At 46.3% G+C, this 23355-nt stretch overlaps 1 protein-coding gene across 2 annotated transcripts in view; it reads right to left on the reverse strand.

The window, feature by feature from the left end:
• Positions 1-3878: 3878 nt before the first annotated feature.
• LOC122934710 (adipocyte plasma membrane associated protein) overlaps positions 3879-23355 on the reverse strand; it is a 45106-nt gene continuing 25629 nt past the window's right edge. For both annotated transcript variants that reach the window (XM_044290367.1, XM_044290366.1), the window contains exons 5-9: positions 19612-19728; positions 19356-19530; positions 17573-17707; positions 13898-14090; positions 3879-5117 (exon numbers count right to left, since the gene is read on the reverse strand). In XM_044290367.1, coding sequence (XP_044146302.1) covers positions 4908-5117; positions 13898-14090; positions 17573-17707; positions 19356-19530; positions 19612-19728 — 830 coding nt within the window. In that variant the 3' untranslated portion in view covers positions 3879-4907. The remainder of the gene's footprint in view (positions 5118-13897; positions 14091-17572; positions 17708-19355; positions 19531-19611; positions 19729-23355) is intronic.

Consider the following 23355-nt stretch of genomic DNA (forward strand, 5'->3'; position numbering starts at 1 on the left):
AATTTATGACTATCATGAAGTACAATGTGTCACGAGAAAACAATCTCAGAATGGCGTGGATAAGTAAAAGTGTTCCAAAGCTATTACATGTCGAATGGCCTGGGCTGGAAGGTGAAAACTGGCTCGGGGTAGAAGGGGTTAAAGGTGTTGTCTGAGACTATAAACAAATGTCCATGGGGCCAGGCATGGTGCAAAATTAAGAAACGCTGCAACGACACATGACAATTGAGGCTCACCTATCGCATGCCATTCCTGATGCATCAACATTAAGGCCAAATAATTGGCCATCATTGGTGACGTGCATGTAGATACACATTACATTTTCAGTCCAGTGAGGACTGGAAGTGGCAGAGACAAGAACTTGGCAATGGACTGGAAGTTTTTGTTGATCATTTTACCCATGGACACTAGTTTCCATTCTTGGACTACCCCTTTAACATATTCCCTGTCACCAGGATAGGGGATAAGTATCTGATTGATGGGCATACGACCACTGAGACGCCCAATAATCAAGAGAAAAGGGGTCTGCTCCACTCACTCTGAGTACAGCACTTGGCTATTCCTGGCTGTCTCAGAGAATGAAGTGGAGCCACACAAGTGCGATCTGCAACTCCATTTAGGTCCCTTTCACACGAGCGAGTTTTCCGCGCGAATGCAGTGCGAGACTTAAATACATAGCACCCGCACTGAATCCTGACCCATTCATTTAAATGGGTCTGTGTACATGAGCGTTGTTTTTCACGCATTGTTCTATTTTCTGCGTTTTTCACGCAGCCCTGGCTCTATAGAAATGAATGGGGCTGCATTAATAACGTATTGTATCTGCAAGAAAGTGCGGCTGCAATGCATTTTTCACTGACGATTGCTAAGAGATGTTGTTTGTGAACCTTAAGTTTTTATCACCCGCGTGAAAAACGCATTGTTCCCACGCAGACAAAACTGACTGAACTTCCTTGCAAAATGGTGCGAGTTTCACTGAAAGTGTCCGGACCTAATCAGTCAAGCTCGTGCAAAAGAGGCCTTATACAGGGGAATGGGACCCCATGCTTACTGGGGGTCCCATGAGTTGGACGTCCACCTATCAGATACCTATCCAGGAGTTTTGCCATAAAAGCTTGGCACAACCACTTTAAGAGAATGCTCACAACTTTCAGTGACGTGTTGTGCACCTTGTACTGATGAACTCTATGTATAGTAACTACTCAAAATGTACACCAGCCTTTGGAATTGAATACAAAAAAAAATAAAAATCTGCCTTCAATAATCTATCATTAGATCCAAAGAATTTTGTGACAAGCACTTAAAAAATAACATTTTATTGGATTAACACAGTAGAGATGCAGCCGTAACAGCAATGCAGTTTTCTTCTTCATTGTTTCAATTTGCCTCTGTAAATAAGGATGATCACAAGAAAATATAATTCTATTAATGACCAAAAATTGCCAGCGAGTACAGTAGGTTAGTTCCAAGTTACGTAATGGTAAATTAACAGTCTTGTGTAGGAATGCATGGCTACATTGATTGAGGAGCATCATGGCAAAGCCCATGACCTCTGTCATATGTATTAATAGTATATGAGAGATGGAAACGATTTTAGCAGCATGACAATAAACGGTATTCATTTAAAGGATCTATCTCCACCCTGGAAATCAGATAATTGCTGCACATATTTTCCCTCCCAGCAGTCAGCAAGGAAAATGTAGTATTCCCTGACCCCCTACTGAAATAAATGGGTGACCAGGGCTCTGTCTGCCAGAGTGAGAGCAGCTCTGTCTCCATCCTGGCTAATTGAGGGATTCCGACAGAGGACAACCCCTTAAATTATGTCATTTAGGTGGGATCCTAGGAGCTTCTGTTCCCCCCACATGTACCGAAATCAGTGCAGGACTTACTAAAACTTTCATTTACTTCCATCACAGCTCCTGAACCCTATCAATGTGATCCTACCCAATGTAAATGTCAATCATTTCAAGAATGGGAGAAAATTCCTCACTTAAAAAAAAAAAAAAGATTATAATATTATTATTATTATATATATATATATATATATATATATATATATATATATATATATATATATACACACACACACACACACACACACACACATTTTTTTTTCAGTTGCATTCCCCATGAGTGATATAAACTATATTCTAGCATAGTTAAGTTTTGACTAGACATGTGTAACATGTACAGAAAAGGGTGTATTTTCCTATCTGATTAGTAACACGGTTAGACAATTAAAAATGCATTTTCATGCCGGTATAAATCAGTGGTCTCAGAACATTTGAACATGTTTGCCAAGGATAATCTACCAGATGTCCGGTGTACCTTTCCATTGCCTGGAGAGATAAACTTTTACCTATATACTTGTCCGAATTACTTATCTAATTATATGACTATAAGATAATGCCAAATGTATCACGTGTAACTATGTCACCTGCAAAGGTCCAATCGTATGTGCTGTAACCGCCTTGAGACCCCCCCAGTTACTCCTACTATAATAAGGATATAAAATAAAGCTCTTTTGAGGCGGACCTCAGATCTCCACAGATACAGCCCCTTTGTGGTTGTGTCTGTTATTTGGCCGATTGACCTAAAATTTGATTGTTGATTGCTTTATACCTGAAAAATTCATAACTCTAACAGTATCTAGTTTGTGCTATCATGACTGGCTTTATGCCATTTTGCATACATATTTTTTTTTATTGTTCAAATTTAAGGGTACTTTCACACTAGTCGTTTTCTTTTCCGGCGCTGAGTTCCATCACAGGGGCTCTATACCGGAAAAGAACTGATCAGGCATATCCCCATGCATTCTGAATGGAGAGTAATCCGTTCAGGATGCATCAGGATGTCTTCAGTTCAGTCATTTTGACACCATGCATCTTTTCCCATAGGAATGTATTAGTGCCGGATCCGGCATTCAAAATACCGGAATGCCGAATCCGTCCTTTGTATGCGCAGACCGGTAAAAATGTGAAAAAAAGATACACGACGGATCCGTCTGTCCGCATGAGAAGCGGAGAGACAGATCCGTTCTTGCAATGCATTTGTGAGACGGATCCACATCCGGATCAGTCTCACAAATGCTTTCAGTCAGCGGCAGATCGGCGGGCAGTTCCGATGTTGAATAACCCCCCCATAGTCTTTAAAGTATACCGCATACCTAACCTTTCAACAAACTTTGCATTAATCAACAGTACATTGTGTGTGCATGAGGTATAACACTAATCATTTTTCTGGCCATTATATGACTTGTATCTGCCATTTTTAGCAGTTTTCCCTGTGCGTAGTGAAGGTCTAGTTTGCATATCTCCCAGAGACGGTGGGTGGAGACCAGATTCCATCCACTACACAAAGAAAGTAGAGGAGAATTTGCTTCCCAACTTTCTCTCACTCACAAGCAGCCCCAGGATAATGGAGGACATTAAACAGAAGTACTGACCTGTATGGTTGGGAATAAAGTACTTGTGCTGAGGTATAAACCTCCTATTTAGCTGTGCAGTCTCTTTGTCTGTGTGTCTCCATAGCTTTGCATTGACATATGTAATATGTTCCCTCTGTGAGATAAGATCTTTTTAAAAGTAAAAAGCATTTCATTTTGGGGGGGGGGGGGGGGGGTAGACATTTCTCTCTGATGAGGCATTACAAAGTTTCTTGTGGTTGCCTGGACTACTGATTTATGCAAAATAATATGAAAACCTAGTGCCTAATTAATTTTGTGCTACAGCTTGCTGTCACCCATGGAATAGAAGGCAAATAACCACACCTTGTTATCCTGGCAGGAAAACTGGTAAGTTTGCATTCAACTACTCCTTGCCCACATTAAACTCCTGGGCTGGGATTACTGAGTTAGTACCATGGAAAGTAGCATGTACTTTTTTTGGCAGTACTTTACTTCCTACACGAACCATATAAATGCATGCAATGAACCATGCATATAAAAAAAATGCAGTAGTTATACAAGAATATTTTCCAATAAAATAAAATCTGGACCACATGCTTTCAGGTGCCTGCCATTCCCTTTGAGGCTATAATGGGCTAAAAATGTCATTATAAATTGATTAGCACTAGAAAAAACCCTAGAAAAAAAAATAATAATAATAATCTACCACTTCTAGGCTTAAATTATTCATATTTTAGGGTTATACTGGCAGCAACATATGCCACAGGATCCATCTATCAATCACAATAATCAAACCCTGAAACTCTCATTATTATTGGACACATTGGATTTTTGATGGCATGCACTGGATCACAACCTAAAAAACCAAACAATGCACTGTGTCATTTATGTTTCTAATACATGAACTATCCGACCTCCGCTGTACACATATCTATACTATTGGTAGGTAACCTGTCAACAGAAAAAAACTTGTATACATTCTCTATAACGTAAAGCAAGGCAAGATGTTCTTCACAGATTAGCTTAAAAAAAAAAAAAAAAGTGAGATTTCTCTGAAAACCAAATATTCTACATGCTACTCTGCGAATACACCCAACTGGATCACAAAATCAGCGTGTGCCTCAATGATTCTACACTACCAAATCACATAGACCACACATGTAATATAACAATACATAACATTATTGAAACACAATGTAACGTGGCATTGGTTCTTGCCATTTTGCACTGGTCACTGTATCTAACATTGGATGCACTTTACTGGCCAAGGGGGGGTCTCTATCACAGTTATGTTTTGTTATATTACATGTGTGGTCTATGTGACTTGGTAGAGTGGCTTTTATGTGTCCACACATGAGTGATAGGGTTATGCTCCTGTTGGCGAGATTTTGTGTCTCTATGATGCAGAGTACGGTCCAAGGCAGCAGACATGGTGACAGCTCCGAGGTCCTGGAAGATCGGTCCAGTGTACGTCCTTCAATTACACACACGAGAAAAATCAAACATCTTTCAGGTTCAATTTACAGATAAATGGTGACCGGAAAGATCCTAAATACAAGTATCCATCATGCTCATGAGCTTCGCTTATGTACGTTGCCACCTCTCCATTAGGATCATGGAAACTTCTCTTGTAAGATCCCTTCTCTCCTAGCTCTAAGACAAGGCTGTATCTGGGGACAAACTTCATCACGGTGTCTTGACTGAAGATCTACAGATGAAGAAAACAGAAGAAGAAAATATTTTCAGAAAGTAATTTAAAAGGGTTGTCCCACTACCATTACAATAACTTATCCCCTATGAACAGGACAGGGGATAAGTGTCTGATCGGTGTGTGTGACTGCTCTGGCCCTCACAGGTCACAAGAAAGGGCACAGGGGAACAGGTAGATCCCCTAGTAGGCTCCTGAGCAAGCTGGGCCTTAGTCCCCCAGCACAAGTGGCACAGTAGACTGACTGCACTGCATACAGATAACAGCCTATGCTGGTATAAAAACTGGGCAGTTTGTAAAATAATATACCCAGTTTATTATTTTACACACATCAGATGGTGGAGAAGGCTTTTTTTTTTTAGCTCAGATTGTTTTTATTGAAAGTTTTTTCAACAACATAAAGAAGACAAAACATTACCCCCCCCCCTACCCCCCCGTCCCACCCCCCTCCCTTCCAACCCCGGTCCCAGAAGTCCCACAACACATCGGAGAAACTCCAAAAGTCTCTTAGGTGAAAAGTCTGTGCAAGAAGAGCAGAAACAAAAAAATTGATTTTTTGTACTCACCGTAAAATCCTTTTCTCGTAGTAGGCATTGGGGGACACAGCACCATGGGTATATGCCCAGCTGCCACTAGGAGGCTGACACTAGAAACAAAAAAAGTTTCGGCTCCACCCAGGTGGGCTATACCCTTCTGCTAGAGCCAGAATAACTCAGTCAGTACAAAAGCAGTAGGAACGCCACACCTGAACTAAAAAGAAACGGAGTGCCAACAAGTCTTAAACTGGGGAACCCGACAACCACAAGCAAACGCCGGAACCACAAACAAGAATAAATGCTCCAAAGGAAAGGGTGGGATCTGTGTCCCCCAATGCCTACTACGAGAAAAGGATTTTACGGTGAGTACAAAAAATCAATTTTTCTTGTGCGTGGCAGTGGGGGACACAGCACCATGGGACGTCCCAAAGCAGTCCCTGAGGGAGGGAAGAAGAATGCCAAGACGGCAACCTAAAGCACCGCTGCCTGCAGAACCTTACGCCCCAGGCTGGCGTCAGCAGAAGCCAGGGAATGAATATGGTAAAATTTAGAGAAAGTGTGAACTGACGCCCAGGTGGCGGCCCGGCAAAGCTGGGCAGCCGAAGCCTGATGACGCACCGCCCAGGAAGCCCCAACTGCCCTAGTCGAATGAGCAGTCAACCTGGAAGGGGGAGCACGGCCCTTCGCGGCGTACGCCTCCTTGACAGCCGACCGAACCCAGCAAGAGATGTGGCCTTGGAGGCAGGCAAACCTTTACGAGGACCCGCCGGAACCAGGAAAAGAGTCCGAACGACGGAAGGGTTCCGTGAGGCGAAGGTACCAGCGGAGAGCCCGAACAACATCCAGGCAATGGAGAGACTTCTCCCGCGGGTGAGAAGGATTAGGGCAGAAGGAAGGAAGGACAATCTCCTCATTGATATGAAACGAGGAGACAACCTTAGGAAGAAAGGAAGGAACGGGACGCAAAACCACCTTGTCCTGATGGAACACCAGGAAAGGCGACCGGCAGGAAAGCGCCGCCAGTTCGGAAACCCAGCGGATAGAGGAAGGCAACCTTAAACGATACAAACGACAGAGAGATGTCTGCCAAGGGCTCAAAGGGAGAGGCCTGAAGAGCATCGAGGACGAGATTCAGGTCCCATGGCTCCACCGGAAGGCGAAAAGGAGGGGCTCGGCGAGCGACACCCTGCAGGAAGGTCCTAACCTGCGCGGCCACAGGGCGCTGAAAAAGGACCGAAAGGGCAGAAATCTGCCCCCTGAGAGAAGCCAGGCGAAGCCCCTTTTCAAAGCCAGCCTGAAGGAAGGCCAGAATATTAGGGACCGAAAAAAGGAGGGGACGAAAACGTCCGGACTCGCACCTCCAGGTCCGGTAGTAAATACGGGCCGATTGGGGCTTCCGAGCGCGAAGCATCGTCTGAATGACAGAGTCCGAGAGACCACGGGCCTTCAGGACCGCGGTCTCAACAGCCACGCCGTCAAACTAAGCTGCGGTAAATTCGGGTGGAACAGAGGGCCCTGCGAAAGGAGATCGCGGCGCAGGGGAAGACGCCACGGAACGTCGGCGAGCAGGAACACAAGATCTGCGTACCACGCCCTGCGGGGCCAATCCGGAGCCACCAGATTCGCCGGCACCCGGGCTGCCTTGAGACGCTTGAGCACTCGAGGCAGAAGAGGGATGGGCGGAAAGAGATACAGAAGGTCGAATTGATACCAAGTCAGAACTAGGGCATCGCCCGCTAGAGCTTGCGGATCCCTGGACCGCGCGGCATAGCGCGGAAGCCTGTGATTCAGGCGAGACGCGAAAAGATCCACGTCCGGAGTTCCCCACCGGAGACACAGTTGATGAAACACCTCCGGGTGGAGGGACTATTCGCCCGGGTCGACAAGCTGACGACTGAGAAAGTCTGCCGCCCAATTGTCGACCCCGGGAATGTGGACGGCGGAGAGAACGGGAACGTGGTCCTCCGCCCATCGCAGGATCTGAGAGGCCTCTTGCAGGGCCATCACGCTCCTGGTGCCCCCCTGATGATTCAGATTAGCCACGGCGGTGGAATTGTCCGTCTGAATCCGGATCGGGAGGCCGCGCAGACGAGAGGTCCAGTGCGACAGCGCTAAGAAAATTGCCCTGAGTTCGAGAACGTTGATCTGCAGGGAGGACTCCTGAACAGACCACAGACCCTGAATCGTGAGGGACTCGAACACCGCTCCCCATCCCGAGAGACTGGCATCGGTCGTGATCACCCGCCAACTGGGAGGGAGGAAGGACCGGCCCAGGGACACCGTCCGGGGAAGCAACCACCAGGAGAGATCCAGGCGAATCTGAGGGGGGAGACGGACAAGGCGATCGAGACCCTCCGGGGACTTGTCCCACCTGGATAGGATGAACAGCTGAAGGTCCCGGGAGTGGAATTGGGAATAGGGAATGGCTTCGAATGAGGCCACCATCCTCCCCAGGACGCGCATACACGTCCTGATGGTCAGAGAGGACGGCCCGCGGAGAAGATGCACCCCCGCCTGAAGAGAAGAGATCTTCTCTGGGGGAAGGAACACCCGCCCGAGGAGAGTGTCGAAAAGCATGCCCAGAAAAAGCATCCTCTGGCGTGGGATAAGGGAGGACTTGGAGTGGTTGACAAGCCACCCGAACTGAGCAAGAGCCGCGACGGTGACGCTCAGACTGGACAGACCGGAGACGGGGCCCGAATCAGAAGGTCGTCCAGGTAAGGCACCAAGGCGACCCCCCTGGCACGAAGAAGGGCCACGAGGGGAGCTAACACCTTGGTGAAAACCCTCGGCGCGGAGGCCAGACCGAAGGGAAGGGCTACAAATTGGAAATTAAGAGAACCCACCGCGAAGCGAAGGAACTTTTGGTGGGAGAGGGCGATGGGAACGTGGAGATAGGCATCTCGCCCAACTCCAGAGAGGCGATCACAGACCGGAGGGACTCCATGCGGAAATGACAGACCCGGACGAAGTGATTGAGCGCCTTTAGATCCAGGATAGGACGGAGCAAACCGTCCTTTTTGGGAACAGTGAATAGGTTTGAGTAGAAACCCCGAAAACGTTCTGACTCTGGAACCGGAACGATGACCCCCAGAGCATGCAGGGAATGAATGGCCTGAAAAAACCCATCTGCCCGGGCGGGAGACATGGGGGGGGCAACTAAGGTGGAACACGATGGAGCCACCCCTGCCACCTGTAAAGAAAAAAAAAAAATTAGCAGGATGACCTGCTAGCAGGTCATGTCTGCCTCCTACGGACACTAGAACTAGACTGAGTTATTCTGGCTCTAGCAGAAGGGTATAGCCCACCTGGGTGGAGCCAACACTTTTTTTGTTTCTAGTGTCAGCCTCCTAGTGGCAGCTGGGCATATACCCATGGTGCCGTGTCCCCCAATGCCACGCACGAGAAAAACTATTTTAAGTCGTTATCTTTCAGATACATATTCTGCAATGGTATAGTATAGACATCAAATCACCCGGTCGACTCTCATGCCAGCATATCACAAGAATAGGTACTGAAGCACATGTACCACAGCAACCTCTCCTGGGTGTTGTGATCCGGAAATCCTACTCCAATACAACTACAACCTCCAGATTAATCTTCAAAGTTACAGTGCTGTTTCCATCTGCAGATCTTTTCAAACTTTTTAAGGTTATTCCTCTTTTGATATACAAATCTCTCCAGTTGCAGCAGGGTATGAACCTTGTTAACTAGCTCTTGAACCTTAGGAGGGTCATGATCCACCCAATGATACGCGATCACCTTTCTTGCCTGATACATTGGCGATTATTCGTATACTGTATGTTCAGAAGATATTGAATAACTGTCAACACAGCCAAGTACACACACCCTGGCGGTAACCGCAATTTGAGTCTTAAACACTTTTTGTATTATATCCATCACATCCCTCCAGCATCTTCTCAGCCTGGGGCAGTTCCACATAAGGCCCCTTTCACACGGGCGAGTATTACGCGCGGATGCGATGCGCGAGTTGAACGTATTGCACCCGCACTGAATCCGGACCCATTCATTTCTATGGGGCTGTTCACATGAGTGGCATTCCATGAAAATCGCAGCATGCTCTATATTCTGTAACGCAGGCCCCATAAAAGTGAATGGAGCTGCGTGAAAAATCGCAAGCATCCGCAAGCAAGTGCGGATGCTGTGCGATTTTCATGCACGGTTGCTAGGAGACGATCGGGATGGAGACCCGATCATTATCATTTTCCCTTATAACATAGTTATAAGGGAAAATAATAGCATTCTGAATACAGAATGCATAGTAAAATAGCGCTGGAGGGGTTAAAAATAAAAAAATTATAATTTAACTCATCTTAATCCACTTGATCGCGCAGCCGCATCTCCTTCTGTCTTCATCTTAGCTGTGTGCAGTAACAGGACCTGTGGTGACATCACTCCGCTCATCACATGGTCCATCACCATGGTAAAAGATCATGTGATGGACCAGAGTGACGTCACCACAGGTCCTTTTCCTGCACACAGCACAGAAGACAGACAGAAGAGCAGATGGCTGCGCGAGCAAGTGGATTAAGGAGAGTTAAATTATTTATTTATTTATTTTAACCCCTCCAGCGCTATTGTACTATGCATTCTGTATTCAGAATGCTATTATTTTCCCTTATAACCATGTTATAAGGGAAAATAATACAATCTACAGAACACCGATCCCAAGCCCGAACTTCTGTGAAGAGGTTTGGGTACCAAACATGCGTGATTTTTCTCACGTGCGTGCAAAAGTGCATTACAACGTTTTGCACTCGTGTGGAAAAATGGAGCGTGCACCGCAACGCACCCGCACATTTTCCTGCAATGGCCGTGTGAAACCAGCCTAAGGTGTATCAACGCAGCATTGGGTGCACCACATCTGGGACATAGGTCATCCAATCTATACCCCATTTTCCTTAAGAGGGCAGGTGTCCTATAGACCCTATGTAGCAATAGCAGCTGTGACATTCTTTGTGCTTCACCCACCGCTATATCCGTAAATCCTTCTAGCACTTTGTGCCACTGGTCTTCCGTTTAAATCAGTTATATCATCCCGCCATTTGTCATACAATCAGAGAGGCTGCTTTTTAAATTGCGTTTGCATAAAGACTGCTATAATGCAACGATGTAACCCAGCTAGTGGTACCCTTAGAACTTGCCAAATCTATGATCGCATGTTTACAGGACGGTTTAATCCTTTCCACTTTACCCTGCGAATGCATAGCATGTACCGACGTGGACAAAATTGTTGGTACCCTTTGGTCAATGAAAGAAAAAAAGTCACAATGGTCACAGAAATAACTTTAATCTGACAAAAGTAATAATAAATTAAAATTCTATAAATGTTAACCAATGAAAGTCAGACATTGTTTTTCAACCATGCTTCAACAGAATTATGTAAAAAAATAAACTCATGAAACAGGCATGGACAAAAATGATGGTACCCCTAGAAAACACAGAACATAATGTGACCAAAGGGACATGTTAATTCAAGGTGTGTCCACTAATTAGCATCACAGGTGTCTACAACCTTGTAATCAGCCATTGGGCCTATATATGGCTCCAGGTAATCACTGTGTTGTTTGGTGATATGGTGTGTACCACACTCGACATGGACCAGAGGAAGCAAAGGAAAGAGCTGTCTCAAGAGATCAGAAAGAAAATTATAGACAAGCATGTTAAAGGTAAAGGCTATAAGACCATCTCCAAGCAACTAGATGTTCCTGTGAGTACAGTTGCACATATTATTCATAAGTTTAAGATCCATGGGACTGTAGCCAACCTCCCTGGACGTGGCCGCAGGAGGAAAATTGATGACAAATCTAAGAGACGGATAATCCGAATGGTAACAAAAGAGCCTAGAAAGACTTCTAAAGAGATTCAAGGTGAACTTCATGCTCAAGGAACATCAGTGTCAGATCGCACCATCCGTCGTTGTTTGAGCCAAAGTGGACTACATGGGAGACGACCAAGGAGGACACCATTGTTGAAAACGAATCATAAAAAAGCAAGACTGGAATATGCCAAACTACATGTTGACAAGCCACAAAGCTTCTGGGAGAATGTCCTGTGGACAGATGAGACAAAAATCGAAGTTTTTGCCAAGGCACATCAGCTGTATGTTCACAGACGAAAAAATGAAGCATATCAAGAAAAGAACACTGTCCCTACTGTGAAACATGGAGGAGGCTCTGTTATGTTCTGGGGCTGCTTTGCTGCGTCTGGCACAGGGTGTCTTGAATCTGTGCAGGGTACAATGAAATCTCAAGACTATCAAGGAATTCTAGAGAGAAATGTACTAGCCAGTGTCAGAAAGCTTGGTCTCAGTCGCAGGTCATGGGTCTTGCAACAGGACAATGACCCAAAACACACCGCTAAAAACACCCAAGAATGGCTAAGAGGAAAAAATTGGACTATTCTAAAGTGGCCTTCTATGAGCCCTGACCTCAATCCTATTGAGCATCTTTGGAAGGAGCTGAAACATGCAGTCTGGAAAAGGCACCCTTCAAACCGGACACAACTGGAGCAGTTTGCTCATGAGGAGTGGGCCAAAATACCTGCTGAGAGGTGCAGATGTCTCATTGACAGTTACAGGAAGCGTTTGATTGCAGTGATTGCCTCAAAAGGTTGCGCAACAAAATATTAAGTTAGGGGTACCATCATTTTTGTCCATGCCTGTTTCATGAGTTTATTTTTTTACATAATTCTGTTGAAGCATGGTTGAAAAACAATGTCTGACTTTCATTGGTTAACATTTATAGAATTTTAATTTATTATTACTTTTGTCAGATTAAAGTTATTTCTGTGACCATTGTGACTTTTTCTTTCATTGACCAAAGGGTACCAACAATTTTGTCCACGTCTGTATAAGCTGTAAATACATGTAAAATTGGGAGTGCGGAAGCTGAAACTCACGTTGTAGTTGGGCATATTCTTTTAAAGTCTCCCCATCATAAAGTTGATGCATGTGGGTAAGTCTGTATCGTCCCCACGTCTGAATAGCAGATATTTTATGGAGTTCTGCATACATGTAATTGGGCCATATTAAGTACCAGAAGGTCATTCCCTGCTTTATCCAGGGATCCATCCTCTAACGCTGTTATTAAGTTCCCCCCCACTAGAATTTGCGCAATTCGCCCCATCTTATTAATGTCCTCCTCCATCCCCCACCCGCGTAAATGCTGTAGTTGGGCAGCTAAGTAATAAATCTATGGGTTGTGGAGAAGGCTTCTAGTCTTCTCTCAGTCACTACCGGGACCCCCATAATCCATCATCTTGTAGTGTCTTGCTACTGCTGCCGCTGTGTGAGCAGGAAATATTTACATGTAGGTTTACAGTGGGCCCCCAAAAATAATTTTACTGGTGGGTCCTAGGAAACCAAGTCTGACACTGCCTGTGTTCCCCTGATTGAATGAAGCGGCAGACATACATGCATGTCCACTGCTCCATTCAACGACATGGGACTGCCAGAGATAGCGTTACATGGAGTGACAGTGTGCATGTGTACTGCCCCATTCATGTGTTCAGGATTTTGCATTATTGCCCTGCAGCACGAGGGGCCCCAGAGCTTGAGCCTGTACAGCGCTAAGGGTACTTTCACACTAGCGTTAGTGTGATCCGGCAGGCAGTTTCGTCGTCGGAGCTGCCTGCCGGATCCGCCGATCAGTGTGACAACTGACAGCATTTGTAGACGGATCCGGGTGCGGATCCATCTACAAATGCATTGCAAGAAGGGATCCGTCTCTCCGCTTGTCATGCGGATAGACGGATCCGTCTTGCAGTCTTTCTCACAGTTTTCCCAGTCTGCGCATCCGTCCTTCAGTTGTTTCGCAATGCCGGATCCGGCACTAATGCAAGTCAATGGGAATTAATGCCCAGAGACTGATCAGCATGCTGCGGTATTATGTCCGCCCAAAACGCCTGACAGTGACTGAACGGAAGGCATGCTGATGCAAACTGAACGGATTTCTGTCCATTTAGAATGCATTGGGATATGCCTGATTAGTTATTTTCCGGCATAGAGCCCTTTTGACGGAACTCTATGCCAGAAAAGACTAACGCAAGTGTGAAAGTACCCTAACTCTGCATTTAGTTTATATGTTCACAATCTACTTGCGAGGGTTGCCTCCAGCTCTCCTGGATTTCATCCCAGAATCCTAAAATTTACCGATAAGCTACCCAGCCTTTGGCTTGATATAGTTAATGCCACTTGCCTAAGTAGAGATTTTTTCTACATACCTTAAAAATTATTTTCTTAATCCATGGTTTGTCCGCTAAGAAATCCATCATGGAAAATCCAGGGTTAAGTCTCACAGCAGACATGGCCACCCAGTATCCCCCTGAACTGCTAAGACGGATGTTGTCAGGAAATCCAGGCAAGTTGTCAGCAAACATGTCTATCCCACCTTTTGTGAGGCCAGACACATAATACCTAGACGGAACAACAAGAATGCACATCAATGAAGTATAGAAAAAAAATTATTAGACTTGATGAATGCCAATTCAATTTGGAGACCAGCAGAAATAGATCCAACATGATTTTTTGTGGACTTTCATACCCTCGCTGCCCACAGGCTTATGATTCTAGGACCTGGCTCCTTCTGGCCTCAGATGAAGGGCACACACACAGGTAAGTTTGCTGATGCTAGCCTGGTGACCCCATTGGTTACAATATACCTGTACAGATTCCGACAGCTTATATTGCACTATATTGACAGAATATATTCTGCACTTAAAGGGGTTGTCTCACTTGAGACACTGGTGGCATATTCTAGTAATACGCCACCAATGTTAGATAGGTGCTGTTCCCAGAAGTTGGACCTAAACCCTTCTCTAGAATGGACCCCCAAATGAGCGGAGGGCTGCTGCGCACACGCAGCCACCCTCCATTTATTTCTATGGTACTTCCAAAAATAGTCTGTGTGCTTGGTTGGCACTTTTCGGAAATCCAATAGAAGTGAATAGAGAGCAGGCCACGCATGCACAGTGTGCTCTCTTTCGCTTTGGGGCCCTATTCTAGAGATAGGTGCGGGTCCCAGAGGCTAGACCCGCGCCTATTCGACTTATCCACTTTGCTGGTACTGTACAACGCTGCGGATTTCTACACGAAAATATTCAGACGACAAATCGGCAGAATTAAATCACGTGTAGACACAGCCTCAACTTCCCACAAACGTGCGATTATTGACCAGCTAGCTCTCATTTATTTTGATAAGTAAGAATTAAAAGGGCTGCACCACTAAGACCCCTACTGGTCATCACAAAGGGGGTTCCTAAGTCCCAAGTTCCTGCTCACTGCACATACACAGTAAGGTGGAGTTTAATGGAGCGCTGGTTGTGCATGTGCCCCGCCGCTCTATACAATGTCTAACCCTGGGTTCACACCTGAGCGTTCTATACACCTGTATACGTGATTGTACGGGCGTTTGCAATCGCGCATACAGAGACAAGCGAACGCCCATTGTCGCGCGTTCCTGAAAGTCTATGTACGGGAACGCGCGACAAAACGCCCCAAAGAAGCTCAAGAACTTGTTTATGCGTCGGGCGTTTTTCAGCGCGTTCAAACGCGCTGTAAAACGTGAAAATGTGAACCAGTCCCATAGGGAAGCATTGGTTTGCATCGGTTATGCGTTTTACAGTGCGTTGTACAGAGCTCTGCAGTGGTTGGACAAAAAAAATAAAAAATTAAAAATAGCTATTTTGGGCAAAAAATGCATTGGAGCCAGATGGTATTAAGAAATAAAGTGACATCTGCTAATAGAATATATATATATATTCTATCTCTCTCTAAAATCTCTATCTCTGTCACAGACCACTCCTGCCAGACAGAGAAAACACAGTGGCTGTTCTGGTTATCTTCTGCATTGCAGAGAAATGAGTAAAGCTACATAGAGCAGCCAGCAGCGGGGGGGTGGCCCCTGCTGTGATCACTAACAAAGAATTGGGATGGGGGGGGGGGGTTCTCTAACGTGCCGAGTCATGCTCATTGGTGCACAAAGCTCTAAGCAATGAACTTAAAGGGATTCTCTCACTGCAGCAAACAGCATTTATTATGTAGAGGAAGTTAATACAAAGCCACTTACTAATGTTTTGTTATTATCCATATTGCCTCCTTTGCTAGCTGGATTCATTTTCCACATTATGCACTGCTCATAGCCATGGTTATCACCACCCTGCAATCCAGCAGTGGTGGTTGTGCTTGCACACTACAGGCTAGTGCTTTTTCCTATAGTGTGCAAGCACGGCCAACACAGATGGATTGCAGGGTGGCCGTAACCATGTAAATAAACAGTGTATAATGTGATGGAAAAATGAATCCAGCCAACAAAGGAAGAAATATGGACAATCACAATACATTAGTAAGTGACTCCTCTACATAATAAATGCTATTTGCTGAAGTGATAAAACCCCTTTAAAGATAGAATATGCAGCGTGAAAAATTGGCTGCCAGGCGGGAAATGGATTTTGTTTAGGTTTGAAGAAGGGGGGGGGGGGGTATTTTTCTACTACTCCAATGTAAAAAAGTGAAAAGATCACCATTAACAATGAGCTGGATTACAACTTTTAATCCCCTATTAGGTTGCTTTGGGCAATCCCCCCCTCATATTCTGGAATTAATTTTACAAAAGTAACCAATGCACAATACTTCCATTAAGGCCTCATGTACGCGACCGTATTTTTCATCCATGTGCTGGCTGTATTTCTGAGGATAGCACAATGACCTATTTATTTCTATGGGGCCACCCACACATCTATATTTCTTGCGGATCTGTGCGGCTGTTCTGCAATTTTTTTTTAGAGCATGTCCTGTTCTGGTCCATATTTCAGACAAGAAAAAGTCATTTCTGTTGTATGGGAGCGAGATGTAAAGAGTTATGTCCCAAGGAAAGTTAACCATCTCGCCAGCGCCACCTTGTGGTTGTGGCTCCCTGTGAATCAAAATCTGACTTTTTAACAAGCCTTGGGACATGACAGCTGTTTCGGGAGCTTGCCCCTCGTGGCTGGCTAAGTGCGATGCCTTGGATACAGCTCAGGCAGCGTGCTAGGTCTTCTTAAGGAGACCAGCGGTGTATGGATGAACAGTTGTCAGATATTTGGATTGGCTATTTTTCCTTATGTCTCAAGGCTTGTTAAAGTCGGATTTTGACTCATAGGGAGCCATTTCCACAAGGTGGCACTAGCGAGAGGGTTCGCTTTCCTACCTCTTTGAATATTATTTTTCCATAGTGCACTGCCAAAAAGTCTCTATACACTGTTGGACTCTTTAAGCAGACCAAAATACAGACACGGCCGTGCGGATGAGGCCTTAGGAAGTGGAAGACTATGGGTCTTTCTTTGAGGTTCCATGCTTGATGTACAAACAAAGTTTCCTCACAGCAAGTCATTGACTTTACATAGCGAATACGGTTGAAAAAAGACATAAGTCCATCAAGTTCAACCAAGGGATAGGTAGGGACGCAAATCCTAGAAGTACGTGAGACTCCGATTTCTACACATTTTTATAAGCATTAATGTTTACTTTACATTTACTTTTCAGAATTCATCTAAACCCTTTATAAAACTGTCCACTGTTCCTGCTGTGACCACGTCCTGAGGAAGTCTATTCCACAGATTCACAGCTCTTATAGTAAAGAAGCTTTGACGCTTCTAGAGACTGAACTTTTTATTCTCCAGTCGGAGGCAGTGCCCCCTTGTCTTTTGAGGGCATTTTACATGGAACAGTTTTTCACCTTATTTTTTTGTATGGTCCATTTATATATTTGTATAGGTTAATCATGTCCCCCCTAAGAAGTCTCTTCTCAAGACTAAATAAAATGTAAGTCTTTTAATCTTTCGTCATAGCCAAGACCCTCCATGCCCCTCATCAGTTTGGGTGATGCAGGAGGGAGTGCAGTACACACCGCCAGCACTTACCTCCTCACACGCGCCATTGTGGTTTCAGCTACAAGCACAAAATCTTCAGCAGGAGATAGCTGCACACCATTGGCAAATCGTAATCCTCCCATCAAAACCTTCACCTCCTTTGTCAATGTGTCATACTCCAGCAAGCTACAAAGCAACATAATTGAAGGATTAGGGTAATCATATGACATGTCAGGTAGATGAATGGACAGGGATTCATCGGTGTCAGAAAACACCCTACTTTACAGGTTTCCTTACGGCAAACACAATTGAGCATAATCCCGATATATCTTGTCAAAACTTTTAAATAACTCTTGACAGTCGGTACAAGTTGTCACAGGTCGGAGCTGCTTACTATCTCTACCTGTCCCTCCATGCCTCTAGTCCTAGCAATGTAGCAGCAGCTGTAATCTAGGACAACGCCAGGAATACAATCTGAACAGCGCTGTACAAGAGGTAACATGGCTCACACCGTACACAGATCCCTACATTTTCTTGTGCATAAAACTTTCAAATATTTTCCGCATATGCAAGAAAATCCAGGTCTGTATTTTATACCTGAAAACGGGTAATACCTGTATTGTATGAACGTAGAGGTAGATATATTTATATAGGTCACCAGGAGGAACATGGAAGTCTCATTTACATAGCTGGGAGATGCATCGCCTATTGCAAGACCCCTATGAACAACGGCGCGTTCTTCTGATGGCACAGTTCTCTCCATGACAGAAGGTTGACCACATCTTCTGCTGCTCTGCATTGTTCATGGTTGGGTAGGGGGAAGGAAGTATTTTGCAGCTGAACAGTTGTGTCAGTGATCAGGCAGAGTGCTTTATGAGCGCTCTGTTCAATCAGGGGAATTCCCAGAATGATAACTTCTCCACAGGATAGGGGATACCTGTGTGATCAGTGGGGATCTAACTGCTGGGATCTTCAACGGTCACAAGAATGGGTGTCCAGTGTGCATGGTTTGAATGCAATAGCAATCGGGCATACGCACTGCTGCTCCAGTCATACTCTTTGGGACTGCTGGACATGACTGAGCACTTTCGAGCCCCCCCAACTGACGATTATAAGATGCAAACACTTTTTAGGGCAGGTGCACACTTCCGTTCAACTGATCCGGCAGGCTATTCCAGCAGAGAACAGCTTGCTGTCGTTCACAGTTTCCAGATGCAGCTAATCACCGTCGGACCCCATTGACTATAATGGGATCAGACAAGGATCTGACTGCTTTCAAAATGGCCGGACAAAAACAAAGGCTTTTACCAAAAAGCAGTCAGATCCTCACCTGATTCCATTATAGTCAATGGGGTCCAGTGGTGAATGGCAGTATCTAGAAAGGCTGTATCTCCTCTGCCACGTCAGAGGTGTGACCTTACCCTTAGAAAGATTTTCCTATGCATCTTAGAAACCCCAAAATAGATTTTCTACTGGAAAACCCCCTAAAGGAGTGTATGTGCCACATTGTGAGGCTGCTTTAAGTTAGGACACTAGAATGGAGTCATAAAACCTGGCAAGTTATGCTTTTCAGCCACATGAGAAGACATTGAGCCACAAAACCAGATCTTCAGGAGGGTTGTGCAGCGACTGTAATCACTAGGACTGCTCACATATAATATAGCTGCTGTAATTCTAAAGGATAGATTTCTTGTCCGTGAACACAATCTGGCCATTGGAAGGCCCTTGAGATAAGAGCAAGAAAACACATTTATTCACTGGTAGGGTTCTGGATGGTTTCCGGACACCTCACATTTGTCTCACAGATCTATTATCACATTCATGCAATACTTGCCGGCCATCATCTGTGCCTTCCATGACTAGATAAGGGAAATCCCGTCTCTGCCATTTACTGCTGGAATCCGTGAAGTAGATCTTCCTGCCATCACTAGTCACTGCAAGATCATTGACAAAGGACATTTTCTTGCCCTGAACTAGATTCTGGGAAGACACGAGCTGCTCCACCGCACCTACACAAGACACAAGGTTACTATGAGAATGTATTAATTCCCCCACCACCACAGGTACCAATGTCCTCCAGCGTCACAAACCTGTGGCAGGATTCACTTCAAATATTCCTTGGTAAGCATCCGCAACAAAAAGTGTCCCATTAGGGCCAACCCGGAGTCCAAGGGGTCTTCCACAGTTTGGTTCATTGTCTCGGGTTCCTGTTGTTAAAAAGTACAAATAAGCAAAAAGTGAGCACCTAATAAATAAAAAAAAGACTCGTCCAGAACACAAAAGTTCAAACTGTTTTGACTGATATAAAAATTAATTTTATTTTAGATAATAATCTGATGAATAATAAAAGCTGAGAAGACAGGCATGGTTGGCACGGCGCTAATACAGCTCTGAATAAGGTCGTGTGCTGACCGCAATGCACGGGCACCGACCGTGGGGCAGCCACATGCGGATCGAGGACCCATTTACTTGAATGGGGTCCGCAATCCGTCCGTTCCACAAAAAGATAGTTCTATTTTTTAGTGGAACGGAAGCACGGAACGGAACCAAGCCACTTCCTGTCATGTGGAGAGCAGAAGAGGCCGGGAGCAGGGCAGCGGTGCGGATACAGCAGGACCACGGACAGGTTAGAGTGGGGGCTTATAGGCAAGACAAACCCATGTTATGGCAGAATAAAGCCATGACATGCCTTTGTATCACCTTAGGAAGTCCCCCGGCTGCTGGTCCATTGCTTATATAAACTTTGCAGCACAGTGGCATCCTTGGCAGGAAAAGTGGCGGCGGTCAAGTGGTTTTCTCACATGACCACTTACTTTGCTGTCCAAGGCTCCTGCCTCCTTTTCTAAAGAGGCGCTGTATCAGTTGCTGTCCAGAGCAGAAACTGATGCATCAGGTCACATGAATAGGCTACGTGAATGGAAAGTGCTTTTCCTTACCAGGGACACGGAGGCCATGACACTGTGATAGGCAACAGACTGGCAGCGGAGGTGACATCAAAGAATGCTGTGGATTCATTCTGCCACAGCATACACCTTATGGCCATTTCCGAAATATTCTGCTCAAGTGGCCAACCCCTTTAAAGGGAATCTGTCACCAGCGACCTCACTATCAAACGGTGTGTATAGACACATAGCTGTGGTTCACCTGATAAAAACGCAGTTTTTCTTTTGTTGCACCGAGGCTGCGTTCCTGAGTTAGGACACTTTTCCCTAATATGCACATTAGGCCTTTGGTGCAATGAGGGCGTCAATATTGCTCTTGTTGCACTCAAGAATCACTCCTTTCTGTGTCACTGCTTTGATCGAGAGAGGCAGACAATGCCAAAACAGACAGGAAGGGGCTGCCAACATATTGTGTGCAACAAGAGCAATGGTGATGCCCTCTTTGCACCAAAGGTCTAATTTGCATATTTTAAAAAAGTCATTACTCAGGAACGGAGCCTCAGATCAACAAGAGAAAAACGAGATTTTTGTATAACTTACCAGTAAAATCTCTTTCTCGCTCTTTCCTTGGGGGACACAGAAGACCTTGGGTATAGCTCATCTCCATAGGAGGCGTGACACTAAGTGAAAACTGTTAAGCCCCTCCTCCACAGCTATACCCTCAGCCTGGAGAGAGAGACTGCCAGTTGCGTGTCCAAGCAGTGAGAAAAGGCAAAGTCCAACAAGGAACCAACAAGCCAACTACCCAACGGGTAACAAAAACTTGGAAAACGTACAGAGAAAAAACAATGAATGGGTGGGTGCTGTGTCCCCCAAGGAAAGAGCGAGAAAGAGATTTTACTGGTAAGTTATACAAAAATCTCGTTTTCTCGCCCAGTTTCCTTGGGGGACACAGAAGACCTTGGGACGTTCAAAAGCAGTCCAAAAGGGGGAGGGACCACAGCACCAAGGTGAAGCACCCGAAAGGCATCAATGAACCGCCGCCTGTAAACCCAGGCGGGGTAAGGCAGCATCTGCCAAAGTCAGAGTATGCACCCTGTAGAACTCAGTAAGGCGTGCAAGGCAGACCTGTGGCCGCCGTGCCCAAATGCACGGCCGAAGCCCAATGCCTCCGGCCCAGGAGGCACCGACCGCTCTGGTGAAAGGAACGGTGACACCAAAGACAGAATCCTGCCCTTGGTGCGGTAACCTCAGCAATAGCCAATCTGATCAAGCGGAGGAAAACCACCCTGGAGTCTGTCAACCCTATGCACAGCCCTCCTGGAAACCCAAGAGGCCGAACGACTGCAAGAGTCGGAGATCCCCAAGTAAAAACGGCAAGGCCCAAACAACGTCCAAATAGGTGAGGTGTTGAAGCGAAAGGCAAACACCACCTTCAGAAGGAAGGAAGGAAGGAAGAAACGGGATGCAGAACAGCCCTGTCCTGGAAAAGACAAAGCTCGTAACAAAAAAAGGGGCCATTCCGGCACCCGTCAGAGACACGACTGATACGGAACACAACCGTACAGGACAGAAGGGGTAGAGAGAACTCCTGTAACGGCTCCAAGGACAAGATTGGAGCGCCGAGAGTACAGTACAGAGGAACCAAAGAGCCACTCCGAGGAAGAAGGTCTGGACATGCCCCGAGGGCCGGGGAACGCTGGAAGAGGAAGGACAGCGCCGACACTTGACACTTCAAGCAAAGGAGTCCCAGTCCCAGGTCCAGGCCGGACTGGAGAAAGACAGAACCATGGGGGGGAGAAGGGCAGAGTGGGGAATGCCCAGCTACCCACCGACACCCAGACAAAAAACCCTAAGTCCAACGACAGATCCTGGACGAAACACAGCCAGGAGCGAACAGTAGCGAGCCCGCTGGAGTCACCTGGGCAAGCGGATAAAAACCCAATGTGACCAGGCGCAGACCAGTAACACGGGCAGAAGGGTCGGCAAAAACTGGTCCCGTCGGCCTCCGAGCAACGTTGTCCCGTATCCACCCGGAGTGGGGGAGCAGAAGGACAGACGGAAGGGAACCGAAGGGTCCGCCCAGCATCCGCCAGATGCCAGGACAAGACAGGACAATCTGGACCGAAGGGCAGTCCCCCCAAGTTACCAAGAAGGTAAGTCTACAGCAGGACCATAGCCTAGAATGGAAAACGCAATCTGCACCCAGCGGGAGGACAGAACGCGGTAGACCCAGCAAGAGGCACACAGCAAATACAGCCAGTGTGAACAAGGGAGACAGTACGAGACCAAAGGAACACCGGAACCATCCACATGAACAACCATGCTCCCCCCAGAGGGGAGGACAGTGAAGGAACAGCCTCTGAAGCCTGGCCGGGCAGAAGCCACATCGGCGTGATCTGTACCGAACGGGGAGCCAAACAGAGCCGGCGAGACAAGGTAGTCGAGACAGAGGCCGGCATCACACCCCCCAACCGAAAGGAGGAGTGGGCAGCAGGGAAGTCATAGGACAGCCCAAAAGCAGAACCCTGCTACACTGTGAGACGCCAGGTTCACCGCCTCGCAGAAGGCAAATACCCTGAAGAACCCAAGGTGGAAGTCCTCCGGACCTGGGTAATAGAGCATCCAAGAGAAGTTGGGTGATCTACCCGAGAAGAGTGGCCCGAACCTGGTAGCAGATCAGACCGAAGCGTAGAGGGCGCCAAGAGGAAGGACTCATACCACACTGCATCCGAAGAGGAGGAAATGGTAATAGGCGAAGGAACCACAGTCCCGCCAGAGCCAACGAAGAATCCGAGGGGCGCTGCAGACAACAGCACGCATCTAGGAACCACGAACACTTCCCGGGAGGAAGGGCCAACGAAATGAATGAGTACCACCCAGCTCGGTGCAGTAGAGAGCACAGAGCCCTCCGGGTCAGGTGGACAGAACGATCTCTGTAGAGACGAGTGC

Source organism: Bufo gargarizans, chromosome 4 (genome assembly GCF_014858855.1).
Source record: "Bufo gargarizans isolate SCDJY-AF-19 chromosome 4, ASM1485885v1, whole genome shotgun sequence".
Classification (NCBI taxonomy): domain Eukaryota; kingdom Metazoa; phylum Chordata; class Amphibia; order Anura; family Bufonidae; genus Bufo; species Bufo gargarizans.